Source organism: Aspergillus vadensis (assembly GCF_003184925.1).
Source record: "Aspergillus vadensis CBS 113365 unplaced genomic scaffold BO88scaffold_2, whole genome shotgun sequence".
Lineage (NCBI taxonomy): Eukaryota > Fungi > Ascomycota > Eurotiomycetes > Eurotiales > Aspergillaceae > Aspergillus > Aspergillus vadensis.
The window spans coordinates 947,557-975,549 of NW_020292040.1; the positions used below are offsets into that span (position 1 = coordinate 947,557).

General features: G+C 51.1%; 10 protein-coding genes across 10 annotated transcripts; 5 read left to right on the forward strand and 5 right to left on the reverse strand.

Annotated features, from left to right (window-relative positions):
* The first annotated feature begins 3,035 nt into the window (after nt 1–3,035).
* On the forward strand, nt 3,036–3,468 carry BO88DRAFT_98292 (uncharacterized protein). Its single transcript, XM_025713303.1, has one exon. It carries the CDS (start codon nt 3,139–3,141, stop codon nt 3,355–3,357), a length of 219 nt encoding a protein of 72 aa, XP_025567300.1. The 5' UTR covers nt 3,036–3,138; the 3' UTR covers nt 3,358–3,468.
* A 3,513-nt stretch (nt 3,469–6,981) lies between these two features.
* BO88DRAFT_98454 (putative histone acetyltransferase) lies at nt 6,982–11,189 on the reverse strand. The gene is made up of 4 exons (XM_025713304.1): nt 10,262–11,189; nt 10,112–10,191; nt 9,985–10,032; nt 6,982–9,917 (listed from the first exon to the last, which is right to left on the reverse strand). Exons 1-4 carry the CDS (start codon nt 10,750–10,752, stop codon nt 7,294–7,296), a joined length of 3,243 nt encoding a protein of 1,080 aa, XP_025567301.1. The 5' UTR covers nt 10,753–11,189; the 3' UTR covers nt 6,982–7,293.
* Nucleotides 11,190–11,357: 168 nt separating this feature from the next.
* BO88DRAFT_401131 (NADH dehydrogenase [ubiquinone] 1 alpha subcomplex subunit 1) lies at nt 11,358–12,309 on the forward strand. Its single transcript, XM_025705760.1, has 4 exons — nt 11,358–11,463; nt 11,535–11,631; nt 11,799–11,893; nt 11,950–12,309. The coding sequence occupies exons 1-4, from the start codon at nt 11,416–11,418 to the stop codon at nt 11,968–11,970; spliced, it is 261 nt and encodes an 86-aa protein (XP_025567302.1). The 5' UTR covers nt 11,358–11,415; the 3' UTR covers nt 11,971–12,309.
* BO88DRAFT_440745 (arylamine N-acetyltransferase family protein) lies at nt 12,102–13,408 on the reverse strand. The gene is made up of 3 exons (XM_025709825.1): nt 12,867–13,408; nt 12,722–12,767; nt 12,102–12,661 (listed from the first exon to the last, which is right to left on the reverse strand). The coding sequence occupies exons 1-3, from the start codon at nt 13,286–13,288 to the stop codon at nt 12,155–12,157; spliced, it is 975 nt and encodes a 324-aa protein (XP_025567303.1). The 5' UTR covers nt 13,289–13,408; the 3' UTR covers nt 12,102–12,154.
* Nucleotides 13,409–13,928: 520 nt separating this feature from the next.
* Nucleotides 13,929–14,983, forward strand: BO88DRAFT_431927 (RraA-like protein; the record flags this gene model as incomplete). Its single annotated transcript, XM_025709322.1, has 3 exons — nt 13,929–14,085; nt 14,161–14,736; nt 14,804–14,983. Exons 1-3 carry the CDS (start codon nt 14,032–14,034, stop codon nt 14,981–14,983), a joined length of 810 nt encoding a protein of 269 aa, XP_025567304.1. The 5' UTR covers nt 13,929–14,031.
* A 42-nt stretch (nt 14,984–15,025) lies between these two features.
* Nucleotides 15,026–16,805, reverse strand: BO88DRAFT_401133 (3-ketoacyl-coA thiolase peroxisomal A precursor). The gene is made up of 3 exons (XM_025705761.1): nt 16,531–16,805; nt 16,015–16,465; nt 15,026–15,959 (listed from the first exon to the last, which is right to left on the reverse strand). Exons 1-3 carry the CDS (start codon nt 16,538–16,540, stop codon nt 15,161–15,163), a joined length of 1,260 nt encoding a protein of 419 aa, XP_025567305.1. The 5' UTR covers nt 16,541–16,805; the 3' UTR covers nt 15,026–15,160.
* A 504-nt stretch (nt 16,806–17,309) lies between these two features.
* On the forward strand, nt 17,310–18,356 carry BO88DRAFT_401134 (uncharacterized protein). Its single transcript, XM_025705762.1, has 4 exons — nt 17,310–17,507; nt 17,598–17,874; nt 18,009–18,070; nt 18,130–18,356. Exons 1-4 carry the CDS (start codon nt 17,364–17,366, stop codon nt 18,226–18,228), a joined length of 582 nt encoding a protein of 193 aa, XP_025567306.1. The 5' UTR covers nt 17,310–17,363; the 3' UTR covers nt 18,229–18,356.
* A 315-nt stretch (nt 18,357–18,671) lies between these two features.
* Nucleotides 18,672–21,574, reverse strand: BO88DRAFT_98538 (uncharacterized protein). Its single transcript, XM_025713305.1, has 4 exons — nt 21,511–21,574; nt 20,356–21,422; nt 19,715–20,295; nt 18,672–19,660 (listed from the first exon to the last, which is right to left on the reverse strand). Exons 2-4 carry the CDS (start codon nt 21,397–21,399, stop codon nt 18,730–18,732), a joined length of 2,556 nt encoding a protein of 851 aa, XP_025567307.1. The 5' UTR covers nt 21,400–21,422; nt 21,511–21,574; the 3' UTR covers nt 18,672–18,729.
* A 3,124-nt stretch (nt 21,575–24,698) lies between these two features.
* On the forward strand, nt 24,699–26,704 carry BO88DRAFT_468062 (NRAMP family metal ion transporter; the record flags this gene model as incomplete). Its single annotated transcript, XM_025711544.1, has 3 exons — nt 24,699–25,343; nt 25,402–25,673; nt 25,734–26,704. 3 exons carry the CDS (start codon nt 24,699–24,701, stop codon nt 26,542–26,544), a joined length of 1,728 nt encoding a protein of 575 aa, XP_025567308.1. The 3' UTR covers nt 26,545–26,704.
* Nucleotides 26,464–27,930, reverse strand: BO88DRAFT_401138 (putative SNF7 family protein (Cta1)). Its single transcript, XM_025705763.1, has 2 exons — nt 27,583–27,930; nt 26,464–27,436 (listed from the first exon to the last, which is right to left on the reverse strand). Exons 1-2 carry the CDS (start codon nt 27,646–27,648, stop codon nt 26,852–26,854), a joined length of 651 nt encoding a protein of 216 aa, XP_025567309.1. The 5' UTR covers nt 27,649–27,930; the 3' UTR covers nt 26,464–26,851.
* Between the last annotated feature and the right edge of the window lie 63 nt (nt 27,931–27,993).

Consider the following 27,993-nt stretch of genomic DNA (forward strand, 5'->3'; position numbering starts at 1 on the left):
TACTGGAAATCAAGAGGACAGCCAGCTGAAGGGTGAACCAGACAAATGGCCTAGTGGAGCTGTACCGGAAATCGCAGAGCAACGCCGGCCACTGTTCGGCCGTCGAATGGTATCGTTCCCAGTCACTTCAACCACGGTTGGGCATGCGGGCTAGGGTGTTGTATCAGCCTTGACGATCCGACAGGAACCGCAGCGACATGGAGATGATGCGCACATTGGCAAGTCCCGAGAAGGAAAAATGCGAGGGAGGGGAAATGACAAAAAGTCGCATCCAAACTGCGGCCACCTGCGCAAGACTCAAAGTCTACCTCCCTCCTTTCTAGGCTGGATCGTCTGCGAACCAACAACAGACCACTGGTTCGAGTTAGGCACGAAATCCACCGCGTTTGCGGCAAGCCACTACCCCCTTCCCCGAGCAATTCCCCAACCCACACGCGCAACGGCGTGGTCTCGTGCGCGTGGAGATGGAGCCGGCTATGCAAGTGATCAGACCCGTATCAAGGCGCGACGCAGGGTCTCCAGCTCTTGATTTGGCGCCAGTGAAGTTGTTTGATGCTGGTCGGTGCGCGCGTCTAAAGTCTCCAGTCAGACTCGTACTGTATCGTCGTTCCTTCAGCACTGTACTGAGAAAGAAGCCAGTTATCTCTGCACTGGTTTAGGAAGAGCGACGCTCATCCGTAGATAGATAGGCCCTTTAGTCCGTCGCCCTTTTTCAGTTGTTGGCTCCTACTTATCCGCCTATCAAAGTTTCTCTGCGTTTCGGCCGAGGAGTCAGCATCACAAGCAGTAACATCATCCCTCCTCATCACCTCACTCCCCTTCACACCACTACTACCGCTACCATGCTCAATAACGACACGGCATCACAAGGACACGACGAACCATTGACTGACCTCTTATGTCATCCACTTAAGAACCGTGTTTCTAGACAAAGGGAAGATCCAAGGTCGAGAAGACGGCAGGAGGGGTTCAGGGCCCCAAGGCCCACTCAATATCCTTTGAGCCCTTTGTTGGATTTCGAGCTGACCCGTCAATCAAAATTAACTTTGTTCAAGCAATTATACTGAGGCTTTTGGAGGCAGCCTACCTATTCTGTGCCCGTTCTTTAGTCGCGTGTTCTTGCTTAGGTTTGTTCGGGGAGGGTGCACAAGCTTGTCTATTGAACCCCAAAGATGATGAAGAGAGGGGGTTGGAAGGAAGAGAGTTGGGGCGGTAGTTTCAAAGCGATGCGGTTTGGCCGAGAAGAACGGCGACGAGGAGTTGCTGCTTTTGCTGCTGCTGCCAACCCCGGTCTGTGTCACGAGGGCCCATCCCCTGTCTGTTCGTTCTTCCCCTCGACAGCAAAGGCTGCAGCCAATTCCCAAATTCCAAATCCTTTTGCTCGGGGATTTATTCCCTTCGACCTTCGGTTGTTTCACTCTGGACTGACTTTTGTACGACAACGGGATTGACCACCCCTTATCTTGATATCTCTCACCCCGCGATGTTCACAATATGGGGATGCCCTCAGCGACGACGATCCAAGTGAAAGGAAGCCTGACGATCGTGGACAACCACCACCACTCTGGCCGAAAAACGGATATAAAAAAAGAAAAGAAGGAATATGAAAGAGAGAGACAGAGAAATAAATATGAAATCGATCACAATGAGAATAGTCAGACCAAAAGTGGTGGGAGTGGGCCTCTTTTCAACGTGCAGGCGTGGGGAAAGAGGTCGGGCTCGAAAGTCAACCTTTTAGCTTCTGCTGCTGCTTCTGCTGCTGCTGCTGCATTCCTGGGACCTAGCCCGAGAGATGCATCACATTGCCTGGAATTTGACACGCAGGTCGCAGAGCTTGCGTCCCGCTGATACATTCATACTGTTGTGCTGGAAGGTTGATTCGATCTCGGGGAACGGGGGCGCTCACCCCTCAGCAGAGCCGGGCCGCCAGAGATCGGATCGCTGGGCTGATGCGGCGTTGAGAAAGTAAGCATGCATAATGAGTCGTTTCTGAAAAAGAGGGATCGTCGAGAGCAATTCTTCCCTCTCACTTGCCTAAGCGAGATTCAGCAATGAAGAGCTAACCTTACTTTAATAGTGTTGACCATCTGGTTGGACTACGCAGCCTCTCCATGCATAATCTGAGGGTCCCTGGTTCACGCTGTGTAAAAGCGCGGCTGAGAATTACGCTTCCTTGTTTCCTCCGTACAGCGCCTTTTCCCCCTTGGATTTTCCATCTGATTTTTGGCCCTTATTTTTCTCCTTCCCGACTTTCCATTTGCCCTTCCCCTTGTACCCTTTCTATTTTCGGGGTTTTCTGGGGGATTGCATTGCGTACGGATCCTGGATCTTATTAGGTGGTAGTGGCAGCTGCATCTAGCCGCATCAACTGCGAAGCTACTGGTTCCAGGAGCCCGCAATCGCGATTCTCGCCATTCGCCAAGTGTCAAGCACAACTGGATGATCGACTTTGGCAGAGAGATTGTATTTCTGCGTTCAGCGCAGCGACGCGCCCAACTATCTTCGCTAAGAGATTGACATCCCCTCAGACGGAAGTCCGGGGTTCATCAAGAAAATTATCACGTAAAAAGGATCAGCAGAAGGCATGCGTCCGATGATTGGCAATCCCTATGCAAGGGTGGCATAGACCAATGCCTAAGTTTGTAAGGATATGGATGGGCAGACGTCCAGGATAGCGGAGCTTTGGACATGGTACCTGCAAGTCAGGAACGAAATCCATCCCCGACGGGAAAAAAGAAACCAGCGGAGAAGGGTTGATAAGGAGTTTGGACGACTGATGCGATTTATTTTGTCCGCCGCACGACTCGATCAAGCCATCCGTTGGACGACGGAGGTAAGCAGAAATGGGAGGGGAAAGAAGAGAGGCGGGCAGAAAGAAGGAAAAAGAAAAAAACAAGAACGGAGTATAATGGGGCAGCAAGATGGGGAGTAAAACCAAGGAAGACCAGCTCTAGTCCATTCATCACTTTGTGGATGGGTACGGAGCACACACTTACACTCACACAAACACACACTGGGCCTGATCGACGCCATAGACAGAGAGACCTGTCAGCAAGTCTCCGGATGCGATGCTACCATGGGGTCTTTGAGTCAAGGAAATTTCCTACACCACAAGTGTACCGATAATGCCACGTTTTGATGGCATGGTGTACGAGGTTACCGAGTCATGACAACAAAACAATGAAGCTTTGGGATGGACATTGTCCTTGCTTGATGGACGCTGAATGGGCGAATAGACACAGACGCACACAGACACACAAATACACACACACACACACACACACACACACACACACACACACACACACCGAACAGGCAGTGGAAAGCCCACTGTGGGTTCTTAGTTTGAAGGAATAAAATCCCTACCGCCATGACCCATGAAGGGAGGTGAAAATTACCACAAAAAGACAGCAGCGAAAGGGATCAGGAGAGGAAAAAAATTACTGATAAAATCAGGGTGGGTAAAGAATCGCCAAACGATTAGAAAAGAAAGTTAAGAAAAAAAAAAAAAAAAGAAACGAAAAGAAAAGAAAAAGAAAGTCGAAAAAAAGAGAACCAGAATCACCAACACTAGGGAACTAATTTTTTTTTCGCACTTTTCCCCCCCTCCTTTTCTTGTCTCTCGACAATCGAACAGTTGACCCTCTCTCCCCTTTCGACCATTTACATATCTGGTGGGGACACCGACTAAATGCACGATGAAGTGTTCGGCGGACCCAAGCGGTTGCCTTTCTGTCCAGACTCCAGCTAGCACGGGGAGCGAAACCTTTCCTGGTTATTGTTGACAGCGGTCCGCCGAACATCCCCAGTCTGAACCAGACTTTCATTAACGCTTAGACTACGCTACAGTTATGCTTATTCGGGGTCTGGGGGCGGTTCCGAATTTCAAGAAGATCTGACCCAGGGTATGTTCCTTGGAAGCTAGAACTTCCTGGGTTCGCTCGTCGCCGGTTCTTCAGGAGTTCCAGGGGGCAGCCGAGGCCCGCCCAGTCCCTGTTTTTGATTAAAGAATTAAGTACTACTCCGCACTGGACCAAGAAGAATTCTTGATCATGGTTCGACCGGGGTTCAGACCACAAAATAGTCCTTCGTCCATTGCATCGTCCGCACCGGAAGGTGCACAAAACAAAATTTTATCCTTCGCTAATCGCGAGTAATAATTATCGACGCCTCAGCTGGTCCGACTAAGGAGAGCCCGAACAGGGATTCGGGCCTATCGAAGACCCCGAAAAGACCCCGGGAAGCCTTTATCGAAGCGATCAGAAAGCATCAGTAGGAAAGGCCGGGTGATTTGTAAAAAAGAAGGCTAGATGATAGCACGAAGTACGGCGACGGGAAGGAGGGGATGGTCCGGAGAGAAAATTCCTGACTAACTGACAGATCATCTTCAGAATCCGAGAGGTCAGACAGGCTAAGACGCCTCTCATCCGCTAATTGATTCGATGACGGGCTCGCCATCATTATCGATTGATTGACTTATCGTTGCTCCAGGATCAGATATGGTAATCATTCCCCTTCTTTCGGCCGGAGCAATAGAGTCGATATCCTTCTGCTTCCTCCTCGAAGGGATGAAAATAGCCACAGAGCAATCCATCACCATTCACCGCCAACCCAGCCCAAATCGAACGTCATCACGCATCGCAGACACAAACACTCCACACAATAGCTATTGTCAGGAATGGGGCATTCGAAATTCCAAATTCTCCATCAGACATGCAGTCAAGATCGCAGGATGCAAAACAGCACCTCCACCGCATTACACGGGGGAGGGGGCTTGTACCTAGCAGACACTATCACCACCATGGATGCAGCCCAGACGTACTGTACATGCCAGCCGCATCGCCACATCAGCACAGGACTAAGTACGATGTGCAGGAAGTCCGGAGCTGCTCGGCACATGAGCCACACCTCGGTTCATTCTGACTGGGGACCGATAAAAGTCCTATCCGTCGAGTTGCTTCGTGGTCCCACTCAGCAACGCGATGACCTGTAACCTCCTACCAACTGATCAGGAGAGAAACGAACGGGCTCGACTCTACTCCGTACAGTCACGGTATTCAGAATTTTCTCCAACTGCATCTCGTCCTAATAAAACCGACCATAGCGCCCCTCGCAGTGCTTCGAATACCGTATACTCTGGCCTGGTAAGTAAATCAAAAAACCACTATTCCCAAACGGGATTTCCTCCTCGGAAAAGGATTCCAAAATCCGATCTCAAAGCCACATTCCTTGCTGTTGAGTATATCGCCACCGCCCGAGAGGGGCGTTTATAGACAGTCAATCTCGCCAAGTTTCAAGCCTTCAGCCACCGGGAAGAGGAGATTTTTCTCTTATTCAGACAGAGACGAGTACTCCGTATACTGGGGCACTTTTACTGGATGATAGATACTCCGTAGTAGTAGGAAGATAGATCTAAGTACTACTAGGTAGCTACCTAGGCAAGGGCTATACATACCCCTCCTAAGCCAAAAAAGAAAGGAAAACACAAAGAAATGCATGCAGGGAAGGTACTCCCTCAGCAGGAAAAAAAATAACAAAATAGGATTAATCAATAATAATAATAATAATAATAATAATAATAATAATAATAATAATACACACCAAAAAGTCAAGAAATAAGTACTCCCTAACTATCTACCAAAGTAAATGCAAAGTAAACTTTCCACTGCACCGACTCTTCCTAGATAAACTGTAAGTACCTCTTGGATGAATTCCTGGAAATCAACTCTCACGCAACCTTTCAAGTACCCACTCTTTTTTCTCCTCCCTCATCCTCTTCTCTCAGCCAAATCCAACCTGCAAGTTGTCTGCAAGAACCACCTGGCCAAACTCTAAGTTGCCTTGCAACCTTTCTAAAATATTCTTTCATCGATTAATTATTTTATTCTGTATTAAATAGATATTTCCTTTTTCTTGCCTATTGGTTTTCTTTTTAAATCCTCTCGGTCTATCTCCGAGAAGAATATAACAAGTAAAATAAAAAACGGTATCTCATTTCTCATTGGAGGAATTAGTCTTGCTTGATTCGGTACTACCTCTACTATTACCACCTCAACTATCTGTTGTAGTGTGTACACCTCTGTCAGTACTTTTTCCCTATTTCTCTATCCAAGTTTGGAGTGCTACCAACCAACCGCTTGCAATATCCCACCTCGAATGTACTGTAGTATTTGTGCATTGCTTACGGCATACGGCAAGGTAGGATGGAATCTTATCCACCTAGTACCTACCGAAAGCGGAACAAACGGACCCCCATTTCGGGCAACATCCTGCTGTTTCAGCCACATTCCGGGGCAAACATAGCGCAGCGCCCCCATAGTTATTACTTACTATTTTACTAATTCCGATGGCGGTGTGTGTGGCGCTGCAAGCAAGTACGTAGTATCTATCTAGTAAGAATGTGGCTAATTAGTTAGAGATTGAGTTTTCTGAAGGAATCGGAGGGATCGGATCTCGCATTCTTTCTTTTCTTTCTTTTTTTTTTTTTTTTGGGTAGTAGGTTTCTTGCCTTGCTGGGTCTGTATATATTATATTTGTTTGGTTTCTATGTTTTTTTTTTTTCTTAACTATTGATTTTGTGTGGTAGTAGTAGTAGTAGTAATGGTAGGTTGGATGTTTATGTTGTGGTTGATTAAAGGCTATGTTATTCGATTTGGATGGATTTGTCATGTTTACTTGGAGCTAGCTTAGTCTTGGGAAATTGCAGGTAAATAGGTGGTAGGTAGGTAGCGACAATCATGATTGGTATGAGAACAGATCTCATCCTCGGTGGGAGAAAAGCTACGTTACAAAAGTAGGGCTGAATGAGAAGAAGAAACGCACAAAATGAAGCAATAGGCAAGGACGTCCAAGTTTAATGAAATCAAACTCTCACATGAATGGAGCGATAATGGGTGAATGGTAATGTAGAAAGGGGGGGGAATGGAAGGTCTCACAGGATCCGAAACAAACAGCCCTGGGAAACCGATGGTGTAGTAGGCAATGTACTGAAGTGTGCATCGAAGGAAGAGACGAACCCAAAAACTCCAGATGACCCCGTCACTCCTTGCTTAGTACAATGTGCAGAGAGAACAAATAGACGTGTAGAGGCAGAAAGAGACAAAGCCAAGTAGGTGAAGTCATGAAGTGTATCCCCGTAAGCAAAGTCAAAGCCAGACTTGAGAGTCAAGAAACAAAAACACCCCACGCCCAACAATAGTAACTCGCAAAGAACGCCCCGGGAAATGCCTCGTGAATAGTAAAATCTTTTGGAAATGCATTCGAAACCTCCAGACCCTAGACAATGTCGCAGAATCAGGTCTCCATCACAGCGTCTCCGTCCGCGTCGGTACCGTTGCGCTCGGCTTTGTCTGCAACGCCGTTCTCGTGCGCCGACAGAGCGGTGTCCTCGGCAGGCACCATAAGCTCAAGCTTCTCCACGTAGGACTTGCGGCTAACCGACTTGGTGAGCTTGGGCTTCCCCTCCACACCCTTGCCTTTGGAAGGGGTTACAGGCTCGACATTAGGCGTCTCGGCCGCTTCATTCTCCGGATCCGTAGTGCCATTGGACGTGGGTAGCTCGTCCTCACCGACAGCTGGGTTGGCGCTCAATTCGGGCTCGGTGGATACATGGGTCTGAGACGTCGTATATGGCCCATCTGCCGGTGTATTCTCCATATCATCATACGGCTCATTCTCAATGCCATCCGGCTCTGCGCTCGTAGAATCTACCGCAGGGGAGTCAATCAGTTTCGCGCTACGGCCGCGCCGAACACTAGCTGGATTTGCGGAAGGAGTCACGGACGTCAAAACGGATGCTCGTCTGGGAGTATTGCGGCCACTGGTTCGAACGGCAACTGGTGTCCCGCCCATCTTGGCGGTCTTGCTGCCGAACGGTCGGCCAGGACGCTTCTTGTGGGATGGTGCTTGCACTGGAGGATAGATCTCAAATCTCCAGGCAGGGACGTCTCCAGCAGGATTGGACTCGGCCGGTGTGCTCGAGGTCGCCGACGCCGTATTCGGATGACGGAAGCCGTTCACATTAGAGAGCATATCAGTAGAAGGAGGTCCAGCTGGCTCAGTCGGAAGCTGTTCGGAGTCGATGTCGCCAGTCCCATTCGTGGTCGGAGGACCAGAGCCATCCTCCTTAGACTCGCCAGCATCTGTTGGAGACTGTCGTTCTTCTTCGTTTCCAGACTCCTTCACATCCTCGCTTTCTTCATCCTCCAGGCCCTCCCGGGGTGCCACGGCGTGTAACGGGGCGCGATCAAATTGGGATTGGTTGCTCCGACCCATGATGTAAGGTGTCCAAACGAGCGCGTCGGGGTTAAGCTGGACATATCCTTTGCTTTCCCAGCTGGCGATGCACTCCTCGAAGTATCGGTAGTCAAGCCGCAAGGCGTAGGTTTTTGTCACCGGGTCTCTGACAAGCGCCCGCAAAGCTTCCAGACCGGACACGATGTCATCTGCGGTCATACCGGTCCGCTCAGATAGTTCGGTAATACTAAGCGGCGTCCTTTGACTCCGCAACTGGTAAGATAGAATGAGACGCCAGTAATTTCTATAAGAAACCAATCCCATATCGGATAAAGGCTTCTCCGGGGAGCCCGTCTTGCCTTCAATGCGCGTGAGCAAGTACGAGAAGTCGATGAGGAGGTTTCCGTAACCTTTCCGTTGGTGAATAGGGAGGGTGAGAATGCAAGAGACATTATTAGCCGAGCTAGGCCGCTTCTCTTTGCTGAAGTAGCCAACAAAATGGCAGCCCAAATCATCGAACTCCGTCATGACATAGAACAGAAACGGCTCAACATCATAGTAGAGTGTCTTCGAACCCAGGAACAACTTGGCGAGCAGGCACAGGTTCTGACAGTAAACAGGGTTCTTCCGTCCGTCAACTTCGAAGATTGATATAGACCCTTCACGGTAAATCTCATCCCCCGGAGGGTGTTTCGCTGGGCATTTGAGCTTGTGGCGCCACGCGACATAGTCGGAGTTCATGTATTTCAAGCAAAATTCGCAAATGTAGAGAATGCGATTGCGACTGTACTCCTCCGGGTATGGTGCAGCGTACCAAGTCTCAATCTCGTAGCCGCCGAAGTTGATGTATTTGATTCTAGATGGGGGACCGGACACCTTCTGCGACGCGTGCTGTACAGTTTCCCCTGTATTCTCAGCTTCTAGAGCTCGTCGTTGCCACTCTTCCTCCGCTTTTTGGCGGGCCTTTTCGAACCTTTCGCGGTCGAGGTGTGTTGGAAGTGTCTTGGAGGTATCCGCATCCGCTTCAGTCAGGATGCCCCCGTAGGGCTTGCCCTTTAGCTCGTCGGTCTCACGGTCGCTGAATGAATAGAATGGGGTGTAATATGAGGCGGGTGTGATCGGTGCAAAATGAGCCTGAGGCTCGTGAGCGACGGGTGGTGGCTTTGGGGTCCTTCGGCTTCTCATCTGTGACCTGCTGCGAGAATTGAGGATTTTAGACAGCTTAGACTCGTTGAGGCGAAAAGCCATCACAAGACGCTCAAACTGCTTCAACACCACGCGACAGTGCTCTTGCTCGTTCCTACGCGTGCGTCGCGAACGAGTCCGTACCGGGGACATGCCGTCAGCTGTCTCAGCCATCCGTTCGCGAGAGTCCGCACGATCGTAGCGCAACGGTGTCTGGCGTTGCCGTTTGCGAAGCACCGGCGCATGCTCCTCGATCTCAGCAGAGAGGGACATGGTCTTTCTCTTTCGCAGCGACCGAGAGCTATTCAATAGTTCTTCGTTGACAGTGACTGTGTTGAAAATTGAATGGAAATCGGAGCCGTCTTCACCCGTATGAGCCGGCAGGAGCTCCTTGCGCATGTTTTTCTGTCTATTTTTCCGTTGCGGCGCCGCGCCATCTTCCGCACTGGGCTTCAACTTCTCGCGCACGCACGTCGGGCACCTCCACGGGTTCGCATCTAGACGAGTCAGCACAAGGACACTCTCGGACACTCTAGGGGCAATTTATATCAAAAAGCAACGTACCTTCTGCATCGCCTAGTGCGTTTTGCTCGCGGGCACACTGCCGATGAGCTGTCGGGTTGCCGAGTCAGTAATGATCGCCCAATATCCGGGGAAATTATAGTTTGGATGGGGCCGCAACCCAACGTACAATGATCGCCGCAAACTGCGCATGTCAAATATTCCTCGAACTCCTCACTCGGGTCATTATCTTCATCTTGCCCACAGAATCTGTCCAACCAGTTAGCCAAGTACCCATGGGTATATTGTCGAACAAGGCATGGGCCAGGTCCCCACTTACATGCAGTTTCCCCGGACCGTGGTCTCCGCCTCCGCATCCTCATGGTCATTGCTTTCGCCCTCCCACTCTTCATCCGACTCCTGACTGCTCGATGAAGAACGGTGCGCCTCCTGGTCGCTGTCACTCTGGTTTTCGAACGCCGGATCTGCCTCCGCATCAGCAGCCTCCGACGCTGCATCCTCGTCGTCGGCAGACTGGCCATTCTGAGGCACCTTAACTGCGCCAACCGGCTCGGTATCGTTCTGATCTCCGACCAGACTCATCTCATTATCCGGCTCCCCCTCTGCGTCCTGATCCTCCCCAAGGTCGCCAGTCGCGGCATCGTCCGTAGCCTCTCCGGTGAAAGCGCGGTGCGCGGCATCCTGAAGCTGCTGATCCATCTGATACAAATCTGTTTCCTCCTCCCCTTCCGCATCCTGATCACTGTCCACCATATCCGCCGGGGTCTTCGACCCGGGGTCGTCGTTGGCTAGCGGTACGATAGCCGGCATAGTATATGTCACGGTGGTCGCCAGGGCTGTCACGATAGTCGCCAGATAATGATTCGGGGATTTGAGATACAAGGCAAGCCCAGGTGTTGAGGCTATTCAGGCTCCCCGCGAAAGTAGACGATCATCTGGTGCCGCGCGTGAAACGGGCATCGGGAAGCCTAGAACGAATTGCCAGGGGCGCCACAGCTCTGAAGACCACGCACTGTAAACGGAGATCCGCACAAGATAGAAAGCTCGATTCCCTACAGCAAGCGCATGCTTTCCAAGCAAGGTCAGTGAGGAGTAGGTAGCAACAGCGGGAAGCGGACAATGGCAAGCAACACGTGTAGCGACAGGGCGGAAAACGTACCGTGCCCACAAAAAGAGCAGACACTCCGGATCAAGCAGAAGTAGACGCGTGTAACAGCCAGGGAAACGCCGTCTCAAGTCCACTTGCGCAATCAACGCAATCGTCGGCGGCCTCTTTGCCCCTTCTCCTGCCCGTGAGGTTGACGGCCGTGCTGACTCAGCCGTCCCGCCTAAACCGCTTTGGGCCAACCTCCAGACCTCGTCGACGAACGGCGGATTCCCGCGGCCACACCAGCTTCACCTTTCCCCTCGCTGCTACTCCAATTGAGCCTTGTGCATTGCTCTTTTCCGGACTTCTCGACTCATATCGTCATCATGGGTGTTCCCTTCGAGGCTCTTCTTCCCTTTGGTATCATCATCGGAGTACGTCCAGCGACCGTTTCCTCCCCTCAATTGTTTTCAACTTGGCGGGTACTGACCAATGCGTGACACAGTCGTTCACTGTCGGCGGTGCCGGCTTGTGGGCGGTTCGGAAATGGGACAACGAGGGCAAGATGCCGCGGTGGAACAAGGACAAGTGGGATAGAGTAAGTGAACCTGCCACTTACCCGATGCGACTGGGATCAGACGTACTAACTCTTTTACAGCAAAGTATGTGATAACCTCGATTTGACGTCGTGCAACATCCAATTGGCGATCTCCTATTTCCAACCTTGAAGCAGAAGCAGCGAGCTAACCATCGACACCCCGCCTATCAGTGATGGAGAGAGACCTGAGAATCACGGGCACGAAACGAGGACAATCGAGCAACCCGGAAGCTCCCAAGGGATTCGAGCTCAGCAACCCCTGGAAGGTACGAATCAGCACCATCAGCAGCAGTGAGCGAAGCAAAATACTAAGTCGTGGCAGATCGAGAAACGGATTTTCTAGACAGCATGGGTTGTCACACGTCATGTCATTATTCCCGCCTGTTCCTTATTTATTCGGCCGCATTACTTTCGAGAGAAATATCCACGCAATGAAAGATTGTTTGTATCATACTATAAGAAATATCTGGCCGGCTGGGTACACTGCCAGGTAGAATTTGTCTAAGCCTTTGTTTCCACATCTATATCTATTTGATCTCAGATACAAAACCGCGGATAGCCTCGACTTCATAATCACGAAAGTGCATATCAAACCACTTTTCCAGGGCTTTGACGCGATCTGCGTCCCTTTCCAGCGTCTCCACAACCTCCGTCTTTCCAAACTGTCTCTTCTTTACCTCCCGCCCAACGAGAAAATACATCCCCTGCACTTCACTCTCCGCCTCATCCATGATGAACCTCGTACAAACCAGCGACTGCGTGAACCAGCTCGTGGGCCGCTGACTCGTCGCATAATTCATGATCTCGAAATCCTGCGGCAGGAACTCCGTCCCCAGGAACGAGTACATGGGAATCCACCTGCTGTCAGGCGTATACCTGATCTGGTAGATCCAGACCTTTTGCGTCTGGTCCGCATACTCAGGCAGGGGCTCATGAACGAGACGCATCTCCGTCGGAGCCATGCAGACCGAAACAACATCCTCTTTCAGCGGCAGGGGCCGGGTAGGCCCATTACCCCCGAATCCGACGTCAACCTGCACAGCCATTAGCTTGTAGTCACCAAGATACTCAGATACTAAGTAGGATAAGCATACCGCATACTTCTCCCCCTCAATCAGCACAATCAGCACCATATGCGACCTATACCATCATCATTAGTACATCTATACAATCCCTTCCAACCAATTCCACCCCCATAGAAAAACTCCTAGTATAGATAAGAAATAGGAAAAAACATACATCCCCGTATACAACTTCTCTAACCCCTCCTTCCCCTGCCCCGTAGCAGCCAAACACACCCTCCCACCCGTCGCATAAACCGCATACCCTAGAGATTTCAACACCCCATACAGCAGGGTATTATTCTCCATGCAGTAGCCATCCAGCCTACGCGTGACTAACTTTTCATAAACACACGCAGGTCGGATATCAATGGTCCGGTGGTTGGAGTAATGCAGGGCTGAATTTCCCCAGGGAATGGATGCTAAATGCCGCCGTTGGATCTCGTATAGAGTACCCAGCGGATCGGTCTTCACGGCTTGTTGTGCTTGTTGTAGTCTGCTGCTGCTGCTGCTGGTGGCGGATTCATTGGAGCCGTAGTGGATCCGCTCGAGGTAGAGGGTGAGTTGGTCGGGGGTGTAGGAGTAGGTATTTGATGCCATTTTGGATGTTGTAATGTACTATAGGATGCGAATGATGATATCTTTAGAAAGTGGGATAGTAGTAGATATGAACGTGGCCACGTAGTTAGATTAGCTGTCATGAAACTCTACGGAGATCCGCCGGGGTTTTGTGGATGAGGAGGGGGAAGTTTTCAGTAGGTACCCCAGGAACTACTAAGTAATACTAAGCAAGTTACTTATTGATAACTATCTCATTGGATGGGACTGACTCGATTGGGTCCGAGGGTTCAATCGGGCCCCCCCACATTTACTATCCATGTTCGGGAGTGGCGGTGACATTTGTCAGGGACGATCCGGGAGGTTAGTAGATAGATGGCAGATTATATACTGTCGTATTTATTAGGGAGTAGTTGTTGTCGGATGAAAGGGGAATACATAGTAGGGAATAGAGGAGCGGAGTTTGACAGACGGGATGCATGTAGATCCGATCGGTCGAATGGATAGAAAGTATTATCTATCTTGTGTGACTATTAGTTAAACAGTAGGATGTTGTGACTACTTAATACATCTGTTTCCGACACATGTTGTCAATGCAATTGATCCTCGGTTATGCAGGAAGGATTCTTTGCAGCTTATCTGATCGGATATCAATTAACTATTCTTATACCCCTCCATGTATCATCAATCTACTACCACATACTCTCCGCATAAGTAACAACTCAGTATCTATCTACCCTTTCAATTCAATTCAATTCAATCAATTCATCACAACCATCACCACCATGTCCACCCTCGAAGAAAAGATCTCCGTCTTATACAACTACTCCGCCTGTGATGTACATCCCCCCCTCCCCTCCATCTCCCACCTATCCATCAAAAACATCAATCCAACTAATAAATAATAACATCAGGTCTCCGACGCCCTCCTCAAACTCCAACCCGTCCCTCCCAACACCCCACCCCGAGCAGGCTACATCGCAGACCTAAGTACACCCCCTACCACCACCTACCTACCCATCACCACCTACCTACCCATCACCACCTACCTACCCATCACCACCTATACTAACATCAAAACAGCACCCTACTACCCACCCTCCAGCACCCAACCAACAACACCCCCCAAACTAATCGCCCCAGCCAGCACCCTCCAATTCATCCCCAAATCCGCCCCCACACCCAGCACATCCAAAGCCATCCCCCCCTCAACGCACTGGTCCGACCTGACCACACCCTCCACCATCCTCGTAATCTCCCAGCCGGCAGACCAGCACTGCGCCGTCGTCGGGGGCATCATGGCCCTGCGGATGAAAGTCCGGGGCGTGCTTGGCGTGGTAGTGGACGGGAGGGTGCGCGATCGCGCGGAGCTCAAGGCCTCCGGGCTGGGGATCTGGGCGAAGGGAGGGTCGACAGTGGGGAGTGGGGCGGAGGCGAAGGCGGGGGAGATGGGTGGGGAGGTGTGTGTTTCGGGGGTGACTGTACGAGAGGTAAGTCTTTTATCCCCCCTTGTTGGGGTTAGGGTTTGAGGGTGTTGTTTGGCTGATGGGTGCTCAGGGAGACATCATCTTCTGCGATTACGAGGAAGGAGGAGTGGTGGCTATACCTCGGGAGTTGCTGGATCGGGTCCTCGAGGTGATGCCGAAGTTGGTGGGGATGGATGATAAGGTGAAGGAGGCGGTGGAGGGGGGGATGAGTGTTTTTGAGGCGTTTGGGAGGTTTAGAGGGAAGATTTAGGTCAATCCCTCTACTCTACTGTATAGTTAGTAGTGGAGTGGTCGGTAGGTTCAATTTGTATACAGTTAGGTTGGTATAGTGGTGTGAAGACCAGCTTGAAGTATAACGAGAATTAGATACATCGCTAGAGACAAAACAAAATCATCAATCTAAGTAAGTTACACAGCCTTTTTTGCTTTACTCCGCAACCCAAACGGCCGCCATACCCATACCTGTGCCCACGCACATGCTGCTGACGCCGATCTTCTTGTTCGTCCGCTTCAGCTCCGTCAGCAGGGTGCTAATCTGGCGCGAACCCGTGCAGCCGAGAGGGTGGCCAAAGGCAATTGCACCACCCTTGGGGTTGATCTTCTCCTGTGGCAGACCCAGCTCGTTGATGCACCAGACGCACTGCGAGGCGAACGCCTCGTTGATCTCGTAGATGTCCACGTCGTCCTTGGTAATGCCGGCCTTCTCCAAGGCCACGGGGATGGCCTTCCAGGGGCCGATACCCATGAGCAGGGGCTTAACACCGACGACGCTAGCAGCGACGTACTTGCCGATGATCTTCTGTCCCAGGCGCTCGGCCGTGGAGCGCTTCATCAGCAGCACGGCGGCAGCACCGTCGGAGATCTGGGAGGCGTTTCCGGCGTGGATGGATCCGTCCTTGGCAAAGGCAGGCCGGATCTTGCCCAGCGACTCGGGGGTGATGCCGTCGCGGATGCCGTCGTCGGCCTTGACGGTGATGGTCTTCTCTTCACCGGATTTGGGGTCCGTCCACTTGACTTCCAGAGGGATGATCTCCTCGTTGAAGAGACCGGCTTTCTGGGCCTTGACGGCCTTCTGGTATGAGGCGGCGGCGAAAGAGTCCTGGGCTGCACGAGTGACGTTGCGGTCCTTGGCCATCTGCTCGGACAGAACACCCATGGGAACCTTGCAGTTGGCCGACTCGGGGTGAGCCTCAAGAAGCTCGGAGAACTCGGTCACGGCACCCGGGCTGATGCTCGTTAGCTTACATATCACAGAGGGTGAGGTGAGGGGGCAAAACTTACCCGTATTGAGACGACATGCTCTCGACACCAGCACCAATACCAACATCGATCATGCCCGATTTCACGGCATTGGCAATATCCACGATCGCCTGAAGACCGCTGGAGCACTGACGGTTCAGACTCTTAACAGCAGTAGATTCAGGGAAGCCCGCCACCAGGGCGGCAGCACGGAATTCCGTCGCACCACCACCTGGGGCAAGGACGGAGCCGACAGCGATGTCGTTGACCTGACTGGGGTCAATGCCGCTGCGGTCGATAACTCCCTTAAAGACACCGGCCAGCAGGTCAGCGGCAGCGGTGTCCTTGAAACCACCTTTTCCACCCTTTGTAAGAGCCGTACGCAGAGCGCAGGTCACGACGATATCATCGGGGTGCTTCTCCGTGATGGCGGAGACTCCCTTCTTGCCACCAGGGCCAAAGTGGGAGGCCACCTGAGACAGACGTTGCTGGGCTAGTAACGCATAACTGTTAGTTTAAGACCCTTTTGGAGACAGATAGAGGCTACTGTAGACTTACCGGAAGACATAATGACGTCAACGGGAGTCGAATATACAGAAATGGGATGCGCTAAGTGGTATCTCCAAGAAAAAAGGGAAAGAGTTTTGAGGAGACTGAAGATACGAAGAACTGAACCCCTGGTCTTATAAGAATCTGGGGCAACGTGGAGAAAGCCAGTCACTTGCAATCAAACCGGCTGAGCTGCTCAGCTCTGCTTCAATGAACCGAGGCTTATGCGCATCATTGTTGTTCCGCGGAGGCGGGTCACGGGATGTCGGTCCACGAGGCAGCGGTTTCATGTGAAAAGGCAATGCACTGGAATGGCTGCTGGGTAATGAGTTGCATGTGCTGCATTTTAGGGAGGTATGCGTAGTGGTACGTCATGCGATCAGCAGGACCAAAGATGAAGGCAGATATTACTATGGTCTGGTGGTGTCCTGCAGTGATTAGTGATCTGGATGCAGTTGTACTAGTGTCACATGCCTATGCGATTGCTTTGTTTCAAAATATATATCAAGTTTTACCCCATCCTTGCGTTCTTGACAATCACCTCTACCACACTATATGCAATGTAACAAACTAAATAACAGACAATATTCAACTAAACACCAATCTAGAAAATCTCCATACTACTTTCTTCTACAACGTAGTAAATAATAAGCCATGAAACAATAAAAGTCGCCCACACGAACCAATCACCACCGAGCGGAACCCAACCTACGCCATCAGGCTAGTCTCCTCCGCGGGCGGAATCCCACCCGCCCGGCGACAACTTTTCCTCCGCAATTCAAGATCATCCTTGACCTTCTATATCATCATCAGTCTCAATCCACCCCAGCCTCACACCGGCAATGACCTCCTCCCTCCTCTTCCCGCGGCGCCTTGCCGCGCTCACACTATCAAAGCCTCTATTCCCAACACCACAAGCAGCAGCAGCAGCAGCTACCCGCACAGCCCTCCCATCATACCTTCACCACAACCGCCAAATACAACAGGTACGCCTGCCTTTGCCTCCAATCAATCAACCAACTATCCATAACATAGCATAACATAAACTAACCACCAAACCAAATCCCCAAATATAGACCCGCCCCCTATCCCAAACCCCCCATACCCTCTCCTCCCCCTTCCGCCTCACCACCAACAACAATCCCAATACATATGATCCCGAAGATGCGATCCAAGAAGGCGAATACTACAGTCCCTACAAACCAAAACGTCAATGGCCACCGGACATGTCGAAGCTCTCCCCGAAGCATCAGTTCCGACTAGAACGGAAGTATCGTCGTCGGGCGGCGCTGAAATACGCTCGGCCGAAGTGGGTTAAGGCTACGAAGATTACGCAGTGGGTTGTTATTGGGTGTATGTATTTCTCTTCCACTTTCACTTTCAGGCATAATTATGGGTTTGTTCTGGCGGGGAGAGTTGAGTTCAACTGGGGGTGATCTGACTGTGAGATTTGGGCTGCGTAGGCTAACGTTTATGTTGGGATTTAGTTGTTCTGGTGTATGCGTTGTTGGTTATGGAGTGGGATGAGCGTGGGAGTCCGTTTGATGAGGTGAGTATTTATCTATCTATGTGTTGAATATGGTTGAGCGGGTAGTTGACTGTGTCTAGATTCGACGCACGTTCTTTGCGGGTGTCAAGGGTGCTTTCTCGACGCCGCCGCCGCCTCGTCCTGTGAAGAGGTCGGACGATGAGTCGGGTGCGCAATAATCAGGTCAAGCCAGGTGCTGGAGGTTTACAGCGGTATTTCATTAGACTAGACCACTCCGTTCAATCTACACTGTATAGTATCCTATCCTGTACAACTATCATATGATTGGAATACAATGACAGCGAAGCTTAAGCCGCTCATGTTGACAACAGTAGAACTAAGCATAATCCACATCGGTCATGTCGTGCCTGCTATAACGCATCTGTCCAAGAAAAAGAATGATCGGCCTGACATGCAATCAAAGAACGTCAATATCGTCAGGTCTGTGGCCCTATGCCGTCATGAGTCGTTTCGCCGTGGCCGTCAAGTGACGGTGAGATGCACCCAAAACACCGCAGAAATGCCAACGCCGTCCAATCCCGATTCTCCAAATCACAATTGTTGAATAACAAACAAATCAGGTAACAACAAGTCAAAAACAGTAAAAGCCGTCATAATGCCGTGTCAACGTCGCCAACCAAGTGGAGACGTGACCGGTCTGCGCAGCCACAGACTCACGTCTAGAGCCAATTCCCAAGGCCACTGTTGCCTTGGGCCCCGCCACGGCTAGCAGGGACATCCAGCGCAAGTTCCAGCTTGGGAGGCTGTTCGTCCAAGACACCCTTTCTGGGGCTTCCAGCTGCTGCCTTGATAGGGGACTTGCTCGGCGACCCAGGCTCCGGCCGGGGAGGGCCTTCGCGGACCGATGTGTATGGCCACCCGTCATCTACAGCTGCAGCAACCCATGTCTTCAGGCAATCGTGCACGGAGGAATAAAACTTCTCCTTGCATGTTCGCAAACTGCCGCCCATGACCTTCTCGAATCCCGAAGCCCGGAACTCATCTCGGAGCTGGTTACGTTCTTCACTCGTTGGCAACGACGCCACCAGGCCATTCATGAGGTCCAGGTGAGCAGCCAGGTAGTTAGTCGCATCCCATTCCACGCCACCAACATACGGAGCGGCGGGAACTGGAGGCCTAGGGGCAGGGAAATGACGCTCCCGGTAGCTCATACACGACTTGTCGTCTTTTAAGATCGGGATCACGTTGAGATGATGCAGGAAGATCCAGAAAACTTCCTTGGTCACATTGGTAACTTCCTTGCACCAGATTCGGTAGGGGCGTGATTGATATATGTTCGCGATAAAGCTCAGAGGCTGACTCTCCTCCGGGGGAGACGGGTCGCGCAGGTAGGATAGGATGCGTGAAGCCCGGCTGGCTGCCATCTCGTCGGACGATACAGCAGAGAGCTGAGTAAACAGGAGATTGATGATGATCCCACGGGTGGTGTACTCGCTTGGGCCCTTCTTCTCTTCGTCAAATAGCATTCGCAGCAATGCGGGGAACAGCTCGCCCTCGATGTTGGTGAGATGTTGCAGAGCGATGGACGTCGTGCAAAGAGCTTTCAAGCATAACAAGGTTTCGTGAAGCAAGGTATCTTCATGCTCTTCCCTATTCAAGTTATGAGCCCCCGGGTTTACTAATCAGCGAATACGTTAAACTCACCTCCATTCAACCTTCATGATCCGGTAGAGCAGTTGCACCACCTCATCCATCCCACCGTCCGCAATGAACGTATCAACCCAGCTGACAGTTTCATTCCGGAGGAGGATGCGAAGCTTGTGCATCTTCCCAACCTCAACCATTTCTGGCTTCTGAATTTCTCTCAGGTAATGCACAAAGTCCGACGGATCAGCTGCGGTATCACAAGCTGTGGCAGAAAGTGAGGTAGTGGAAGCTGACGGGGTACCGAGCCTGGAGAATCCTGTGGGCTGCGAATAGTCGGCCGACTTTGGACGCCTATAGAAACTTCCGCTATCCGGGCGCTTCTTGGGCGAAGAGCTGCCTTTGGAGAAGGAGAAGCCGCGACTGCGGGATCGCGAGCGAGATCCTTTGCTGTCTTGGGCATGGCGGTCCTCCTTTGGCTCCTTCTTGCGCCCGCGACGACCGGTACTATCTGTACCACTAGCACCAGCGCTATGCGGCGTAGCATTTTCAGCTCGATCCTTCATGATAAAATCTGCCTTTATGTTGGTGTCCAAAGACCTCATCTTGTCTCGCATATTATGAGGAATATTTCTAGCATCCTGTCTCGTCATTAGCCTAGGCTCTTGGTGTTAAACGAGAGTAGTTTGGCATATACTAACCAGTAGCTTTTCAAACTCGCTCTCAAGCTCCTTGCCGGTCAAGCGTTTCTGCAGTTCGGCCTCCTGCTCTTTTGCATTGAATGCTGAGATTGCCGCTTGGACGCGAGAGAGTCGTTTCGGGCTTGCCTCCGGTTTGGATTCCACTGGGGGATGGTATTCCGGGCGTGAGAGTGCTCTGGGCCTCCCATGTTTCTTGGGCGAGGCGGGTTCTGGCTGGTTACCCGAAGCCAGCTGGTTCGCCGTCATGCCATCTATAGGATCCATTAATTCTTTCACCTTGCGATTTCCTGCGAGGTAGTCCGATTTTGGGCGTGGCTTTGGCTCCCCGCGGGCTCTGAGAGAGGGTCCATCGTAGTCATAGAAATTTCGCTGGAGAGTGGGCCCATACTCCTTGGGCGTGTAGAGGGAAACCTCCTCCTGTAGAGTTCTACGCTTATGCTGGGAGCTGGTAACCTCAGGAGGTTTGTAGTACGGCGGTGTTGGGTAGTGGCCCCACATTGGAGAGGGCATGCTATCGACAGGGTCCGATGGGCTGCGGTTTTCTTTGTCCCGGGCGCTTTTCGAGTTTTCTCCTTTTCTTCCGCGTTGGGATCGTTTCAGGATGGCCGTGAGACTGTTGGCCGACTTTGCTTTCTTCGGCTTTAGATTCGCTGGTGCGTCATCTGGCGTCTCATCCGACTTGTCCTTGCGTTCCATATAGCTCTTGAGAGATTTCAGTGAGACGGCGCTTTTTGTTTTCTTGTGTAGAGTGTGTTTCCCTTGCTTTCCAGGTGATCTCTGGGTTGAACTAACGTCTGCTGAATCCCGGTTCGGGGCTATTTCTGCCAGTGGCTGTTCCGCAGGGTGGTAAGGTCCATCGACTGGGGGCGCATATGGGCTGCCACTAGGCTGGCCTGTCTCAACGACCCTCGGGGCGAGGACATCATCTGCAGATGAAGTCCGTTTGTGGGCCTTGGATGACCAGATTGCTCGCAGGACGGATGGTTTGGTAGGTCCACGGGAGGAATCGTCAAAGATGCTCGGGGGTTGTATGCTGGGAGCCATGTCTTATCGCCTTTGGCCCGAAACTGATTAGGAAGCCACAGACTGTGTTAGCAGATGAGAACAGCCATTACAGAACGAAGGTTATGGAACGGGTAGGCGCAGGCGACTCACGGTGAAAGGGTGCTCCCGCGTAAAGATAGATCGAACACCAGCGAAGGATACGAACGTAGCGGAAAATTCTATGCAAAGCAGGATAACAAGGACGTGCAAGAGTAAAATACCGACGACATTGATGAATGTCAATTAGGAGAAGGAAAATGAGGTCAGACAAAAAAAAAAGGTAACAAGGTAACTAAGGAAGAGAAGAGAAGACACCGGTGCGAAGGAACAGGAGACACAGCAGCAACAGCAAACACCAGAGAGTCAACCTCAGGTGGGTAGACCGGGAATTTGAAGCCCTTCAAAGGTCTAAGACGGGCAGGAGCCGTAAGCATTCCCCCACTGCATAGCCTAGTCTGCCAACGCCGTTGCCAAACGGCTGGAGATGGGTGCACCGCAGTGAAGCGGAGGGTGTAAACACTGTGCGGGCAGGGAGGTTGCTGGGGGCAACCGCGCCTCCGGTCGCGCCGGAGAGTGCATCACCCCGTCATGATCGTCTATCTATCAATCGGGCAGTTAATTGATCGGGCAATCATATCACTTCCATCATCCTCCGTGTCCAGCCCGTCCAGAAAGCACATCCGATCACCCGTCATAGTGAGCTGGGGCCCGTCACGATGGAAATTGGGGTCGATGTCATAGTGGAGGAATAGCCGGCATGGAACCGGCTATTGAATGGACCATCACAATCTGCTTGGGTAGGAGTGGATGAGAGGTCATATATAATGTAATTGGATAACCAGATAACCAGGAACATGGACAGTAGTAGTATAATGGTTTAACTATAATGCTGTCATCATTGTGATCGGTAGTGCTGCTCATAGTCGTATCCACTGTAGAATGTCAAGACGATGGGCTCTTGACCTGATCTGTTGGTGTACCGAATCGGGTCTAGTCCGGCGCATGATACTAGTTACTTCCAGTCTAGACTACTACCAGTATGCTCTCTCTTCTCTATATAGTACTCCCGCTCTGCTTCTCATCAGTATTTGCTTGACTAACAACTTATCACTCTATTTGCTTTGCTAGTTCATACTAATCATTAGGAACGCCTCTATTGCTCTGGCTAATACCAAACGATGTGAACAACAGGCAAGGGGTGAACACTGCCCCTATATCTTACTCGATTTAGGAAATAGAAGACGACCTCCTCACTGCTCTAGGTAGCCATCTAATGGTCTCTGTCACAGACTTCTGGGAGTCAAAACTGTCCCTCGAGTCTAAGAAGAGCAATATGAGAAAAGGGATATCGCTCGGAAGGACTGAAACAGTTTGTGCGACTTGCGATAGCTGAAAAGCAACCTCTTGGAGTGAACCAACAATTCCCATCTCACAATGAATCAGATTCGAATCAAGTGATTAGTCCCATACGGGAAAATGACCAGGATATCCAAGAAAACATCCGAAATCTGTGGGACGCGTAGGACACACAATTTTAGTGACCATTTGCTTGATGCTACACAATGCCTACAGGACTCTCGATCCGAGTCGCCTGATAGCCATTTGAATCTTCCAAGCAATGCCAAATGATCTTGTGCTATTTTAAGATCTCACTAGTTCAGGCTAACCTACAGCAGGGATCAATGTCTAGAGACCCTTGAAGGATGCCCTGGGTATTGCTGGGAGACCTGTGTGGGCTGTCAACTCTGATGTACCAATACCTAGAGGATCAAAGTCCAACATAGATTAGAACTCTGACTTCATTGGCCACACGGGCTACATTAGTTGACTAGCACAATGAACACATACATCCAGCATGAACTGTCTTCGCTTTAGACTTACCATTACAACAGCCAGTTGTAAAAGCAAGATGTAGGACTGTGGATGCAGAACTCAGGTGGGTTCCTCAATGCCAACTATGCTGTTGATCTGGGGAATAGCATGCATCTTGCGTGGCTTTCAAGTACCTGATACACCGACGAAGGCCCTACAAAACCATGACTGTCCCTCTAGCCATCGTGCATAGATCAAGTTGGGGAGCTTTCGCAATAAATAGCCATTGAGAGGGTCACCACTGGAGTATGGTCTTGGAGATTGCGTCTTTTTCTGATTGCCATTACGCGTTCTCTGACCCGCAATTCTTATACCAAGAGTTCGTTCGGAGACCAGTCAACATGCTGGCCGAGGCATCTTGTCGACAATCTTGTGAAATCGCTAGCATAGCGCTGGGAAGAAACCCCTGAAACCATTCTGGCATAGGATCTAGACACTTGGCTTAAGGGTTGGCGAATCCATCAAAACTTATTGCGCGATTTAAAGTGATTTGGAATGGCGCTTTCCACGATGTTACCTCGAAGTCACAACGGTCCGGATCCATTCGCAAAGACTGGTCCGATATCGAAACAAAGATCTTGGTCCCATTGATTGCCGACGCGGCAGCAGCCGCACGGAAGCACCAGAATCTCGCGGTCCCAGACTTCGGCCCTATGTGTAATTTCTACAGTACAACCTGCCCATAATCAAGGAAATCATGCCGTTGATGTACTACGAGGGCGCCAATTTAGGCGCTTAGATCCCGTGGAAGTGGTCGAATCAGAGGGGAAGACAAGGCCAAGCAGATCGATCAGCTGCAGCAAGGGGAGGACAAGGCGTATCACGGGACTTCAGGAATCTATGACTTGGCTGCCAAACCACCTCTACCTTTTATCAATGTGTCTATCTTCTGGGCCCATTGAACCTTTCTTTCCGGTACCCATGGGGTATCCATGCAGACTCCGTTTTTCGCTGAAAATCAATGTGTCACGGAATCCACGAGAAACACAATGTTGCCTAGAATTGAGGGTTTTAGTCGGTCTGGGCGGCCCAGTTGGCCACACTTCACCGCGAACAGCCTCAGAACCGCATGCCGTCATGCTACCAAAATTCTGAATCTCCCCCTCCTCTTTCCTCTCCTGCTTCCGACTGGAGTGAATGTCACTGATCTAATCTTCTGGACCCATCTTCCATCGTAACAACTGCATTTGAACACTTAGCAGTCGATCTATCTATTTCTTCCGACCCTCTTCCCTGTTCCGCGGTGGACGTGTCTACAGCGACTTCCGCAATCGGGCAGTTTCGGGCAGGCTTCCCCGCAGGGTCCTTGAGTCCTAGACTGACATCCCGAAAGTGGCGTTGCCTAAATACTCCGACCTCGTGGTTATCGGAATAGCTGCAATTGCTCATATCTCAAATCGTGTCACTGAAGAGCTGCTCAGTCCGCCATGAATTGTCCTTCGCGCACCGATGACACCCTCGAGCACCCGGGATGGAACCAGAATCCGCCGGCGCTGAATGCCGACATTACCACTCGAAGCGATTTCAACGGCATTGCGAACTCGAAGGTGCATCGGAGACACGCAGGCGGTATGGGGGGAGCTGCAGGTGAAGGAATTGCAGCGATGGATCATAGACCAAATAATCTAGATGGAAACGAGCCCGAGATGGAGAAGAAGACACCCGGCGAAGTGATCGCTGCCGCTCCTGGGGACCAATCACCCAGGACGAGCAGCGAATCACCTCGCCGTCCTTTCAATACATCAACCTTTTCTTTCTTTCTCCGTCTCGCTCAAAGTATCAAGAAGTTTGGTCGCTTCGTGGGCCCTGGATTCCTGATTGCGGTAGCTTACATTGATCCGGGAAACTACTCCACCGATGTCTCTGCAGGCGCAGAGTTTCGCTATGCCTTGCTCTTCATCGTCCTAGTGTCCAACCTTTTTGCTATCTTCCTACAGTCGCTGTGTATTAAGCTCGGCACTGTGACCGGGCTCAACCTGGCGGAAAACTGCAGGGAGCACCTACCCAAGTGGTTGACCTACATCCTGTATGTTTTTGCGGAGGCCGCCATCGTGGCAACCGATATCGCAGAAGTAAGCAGCTGACTTTCCCTGTCTGCTTTCGGATGCTAATGCTAAGCTGGTGTCCTAGGTTGTCGGATCTGCCATCTCGCTCAACCTTCTCCTGAACATCCCTCTGGTGGCGGGATGCGCAATCACCTTAGCCGATGTTCTCTTCATCTTGATATTCTATAGACCGAATGGCGCCATGTGGGGACTGCGTCTCTTCGAATTCTTCGTCATGCTGTTGGTTCTGGGAGTGGTGATTTGCTTTTGCATTCAACTCGCCCTCATTAAAGAACAGTCGGTCGGAGCTGTTTTCCGGGGCTACTTGCCTTCGTCTGCCATCGTGCAGTCCAATGGGTGAGTAGCCCGCTTCGCATATGACTGAGACATTGAACTTACTAACTTACTGTCTAACAGTCTGTATCAAAGCTGTGGTATCCTCGGTGCTACGGTGATGCCTCACTCCATGTTTCTTGGCAGCGGAGTTGTCCAATCGCGACTGAAGGAATTCGATGTTACCCAAGGCTACGTCGATCCCTCCGTCTGCCTTGGAAGCACCAACGGAGAAGTGGAATACAGGCCGTCCATCCAAGCCATTCGGGGATGTCTGAAGTACTCCGTCATTGAGCTGACGTTGTCCCTATTTACATTTGCCCTCTTCGTCAACAGCGCCATTCTCATCGTTGCCGGTGCTTCCTTGTACGGCACGTCGGGAGCTGATGAAGCAGACCTCTTTGGCATTTACAATCTTCTTTCAAGCTCCATTGCTCCAGCTGCAGGTCTGATCTTCGCATTGGCCCTGCTTCTCTCAGGTATCTCCGCCGGGATTGTCTGTACCATGGCTGGACAAATGGTCAGCGAGGGAATGCTGAACTGGAGTATCAGACCTTGGCTTCGGCGACTGGTCACGCGGTCTATCAGTATCATCCCTAGCATAATCATTGCAGCTGCTGTCGGCAAGGAGGGATTGAATAAGACTCTAAACGCCAGCCAAGTGGTTTTGAGTGTCATCCTGCCGTTTGTCACCGCTCCTCTGGTTTACTTTACGTGCCGCAACCGTTACATGACCGTCCCTACGGATAGAAACTTCGCCGGTGAGAATGCCTCGGCCGACGGAGTCAAGATGCGAAACAACTGGTTTGTTGCTGCCATCGCTATCATTGTTTGGGTAATCATTGCGGTCATGAACGTTGCCCTGCTCGTCCTGATTGGACTCGGCAAGGCCTAGAGCGTGAAACATATGGAACGCTGAACTGAAGGGGACGAAATCTCTTCGAAAGGAAGTATCGCTGGAATGTGCAAGCCGTGTAGGTCAGGAGAGTGATACACCCCGAAGATACAGACACGCAAAGGGGAAGAAAGTGAGCCAAACATACACAATAAGAGTTCGTAGAATGAACACAGCTTAATCGATTAATTCAGGGAAGGAAAAGGGGAGAAGAAGAATAGAAAAAATAACAGGAAAAATCCCAACTCCGATGCCACCATGATCATAACTCCTAAACCACTATTCTCGTAAAACCATGTAGGTAATCCTAACCCAACCCACTAGCAGGCTCCTTAACCTTAGTCTGCTCCGGCGGCTCATCAATAAACTGCGGCGGCGCCACCTCATCCTGCAAGAAACTCGGCATGGCACTATCAGCCATGGAGCTCTCCATCATAGTCTCCTCACCCAGCGCCTCCAATTCAGCATCGAGCTCCGCCTCATCAACATCCTCAGGAACATCATACGCCCTCGATATACTTTCCTGAATTTCATTCCCCACGTCCATCAGATCCGCCATCTCATCCTGCAACCGCTCAATCTTATCAATATCAATCTGCCCATACTGCTTCTTGAGCGTCTTGGTAGTCGTCTTCATCGCATCCACCGTTGTCATCACATTCTTCAGATTATCCTGCATCATGCCCGCTTGCTCCATGTTCCATGACTGCTGCGACAGCTGATCCCGCTGCGCTTCGTACTGTTTCCGTCGCTGGAGTACCTTGAGTGCCTTCTGCCGTAACGCGGTTTTTCCCGGCCCGTCGCGCATCTTCGAGATCTTGGTTTGATAGGTTGATAGTTCCGAGTTGAGTGCCGCCAGCTTGACGTCAATGCTGGAAATGCGTGTTTCCACCTGTCCGGGTGGGAGAAGTGTTAATCATGCGGGGTTTCGGGCGGACAAAGGGGACGAGATGGTTGGATTCGGAGAGTTGGGCAACAACAACAATGATGGATGGATGGATGGATGACTGGTTGGGGATGGGAAAAGGGAAAACGTACATTGGTTATGGCCCCATCTAGGGTTGGCTTGGGTGCCGTGTTCTTCGTACCGAATAGCCGGTTCATTTTGGCTGGTTGGATGTGAGAGAGGATTGGAGAATGAGCTTCTTGTGGCAAGCTTGAGGGTGAACTGGGGGGTAGATAGATGGATATGGTCTGGTCGGTCCTTAGCGGCCGCGGCCTCGCCTCGCCGCCTTGGAGATACCGGTCGGGGTATAGAGCTGTGTCGGGGGGTTCTATGAGTTGGGAGATTTGCGCGCGAGAAGGCTTGATGAATTACAAAAATATTTTGATAGTGAGCGCAAGATGAGTAGAGCAGGTATTATACTACAAAAGTATTAGGTTGAGACAGCGGGGTGAATGTTATCAGTTGCGCTCGAGACGAAGCTTAGGCTGCTACCTAGAATTGCC

What these genes read in the sequence shown, in the direction of transcription:
- BO88DRAFT_98454 (XM_025713304.1), bottom strand. Translation starts at nt 10,752, where the DNA reads ATGCCGGCTATCGTACCGCTAGCCAACGACGACCCCGGGTCGAAGACC. An exon ending in CGCAGTTTGCGGCGATCATT is followed by an intron (nt 10,033 to 10,111) that starts GTACGTTGGGTT and finishes GCAACCCGACAG; the next exon opens with CTCATCGGCAGTGTGCCCGC. An exon ending in CGCACTAGGCGATGCAGAAG is followed by an intron (nt 9,918 to 9,984) that starts GTACGTTGCTTT and finishes TGACTCGTCTAG; the next exon opens with ATGCGAACCCGTGGAGGTGC.
- BO88DRAFT_401134 (XM_025705762.1), top strand. Translation starts at nt 17,364, where the DNA reads ATGACCTCCTCCCTCCTCTTCCCGCGGCGCCTTGCCGCGCTCACACTA. An exon ending in GCAGTGGGTTGTTATTGGGT is followed by an intron (nt 17,875 to 18,008) that starts GTATGTATTTCT and finishes GTTGGGATTTAG; the next exon opens with TTGTTCTGGTGTATGCGTTG. An exon ending in GTGGGAGTCCGTTTGATGAG is followed by an intron (nt 18,071 to 18,129) that starts GTGAGTATTTAT and finishes GACTGTGTCTAG; the next exon opens with ATTCGACGCACGTTCTTTGC.
- BO88DRAFT_98292 (XM_025713303.1), top strand. Translation starts at nt 3,139, where the DNA reads ATGGCATGGTGTACGAGGTTACCGAGTCATGACAACAAAACAATGAAG.
- BO88DRAFT_98538 (XM_025713305.1), bottom strand. Translation starts at nt 21,399, where the DNA reads ATGGCTCCCAGCATACAACCCCCGAGCATCTTTGACGATTCCTCCCGT. An exon ending in GCGAGTTTGAAAAGCTACTG is followed by an intron (nt 20,296 to 20,355) that starts GTTAGTATATGC and finishes ATGACGAGACAG; the next exon opens with GATGCTAGAAATATTCCTCA. An exon ending in ATCATGAAGGTTGAATGGAG is followed by an intron (nt 19,661 to 19,714) that starts GTGAGTTTAACG and finishes TAACTTGAATAG; the next exon opens with GGAAGAGCATGAAGATACCT.
- BO88DRAFT_440745 (XM_025709825.1), bottom strand. Translation starts at nt 13,288, where the DNA reads ATGGCATCAAATACCTACTCCTACACCCCCGACCAACTCACCCTCTAC. An exon ending in GAGAAGTTGTATACGGGGAT is followed by an intron (nt 12,768 to 12,866) that starts GTATGTTTTTTC and finishes ATGATGGTATAG; the next exon opens with GTCGCATATGGTGCTGATTG. An exon ending in TTGAGGGGGAGAAGTATGCG is followed by an intron (nt 12,662 to 12,721) that starts GTATGCTTATCC and finishes ATGGCTGTGCAG; the next exon opens with GTTGACGTCGGATTCGGGGG.
- BO88DRAFT_401138 (XM_025705763.1), bottom strand. Translation starts at nt 27,648, where the DNA reads ATGAACCGGCTATTCGGTACGAAGAACACGGCACCCAAGCCAACCCTA. An exon ending in TAGATGGGGCCATAACCAAT is followed by an intron (nt 27,437 to 27,582) that starts GTACGTTTTCCC and finishes CCACCCGGACAG; the next exon opens with GTGGAAACACGCATTTCCAG.
- BO88DRAFT_401133 (XM_025705761.1), bottom strand. An exon ending in AGCATGTCGTCTCAATACGG is followed by an intron (nt 15,960 to 16,014) that starts GTAAGTTTTGCC and finishes AACGAGCATCAG; the next exon opens with CCCGGGTGCCGTGACCGAGT.
- BO88DRAFT_401131 (XM_025705760.1), top strand. Translation starts at nt 11,416, where the DNA reads ATGGGTGTTCCCTTCGAGGCTCTTCTTCCCTTTGGTATCATCATCGGA. An exon ending in GGACAAGTGGGATAGAGTAA is followed by an intron (nt 11,632 to 11,798) that starts GTGAACCTGCCA and finishes CCCGCCTATCAG; the next exon opens with TGATGGAGAGAGACCTGAGA. An exon ending in AGCTCAGCAACCCCTGGAAG is followed by an intron (nt 11,894 to 11,949) that starts GTACGAATCAGC and finishes AAGTCGTGGCAG; the next exon opens with ATCGAGAAACGGATTTTCTA.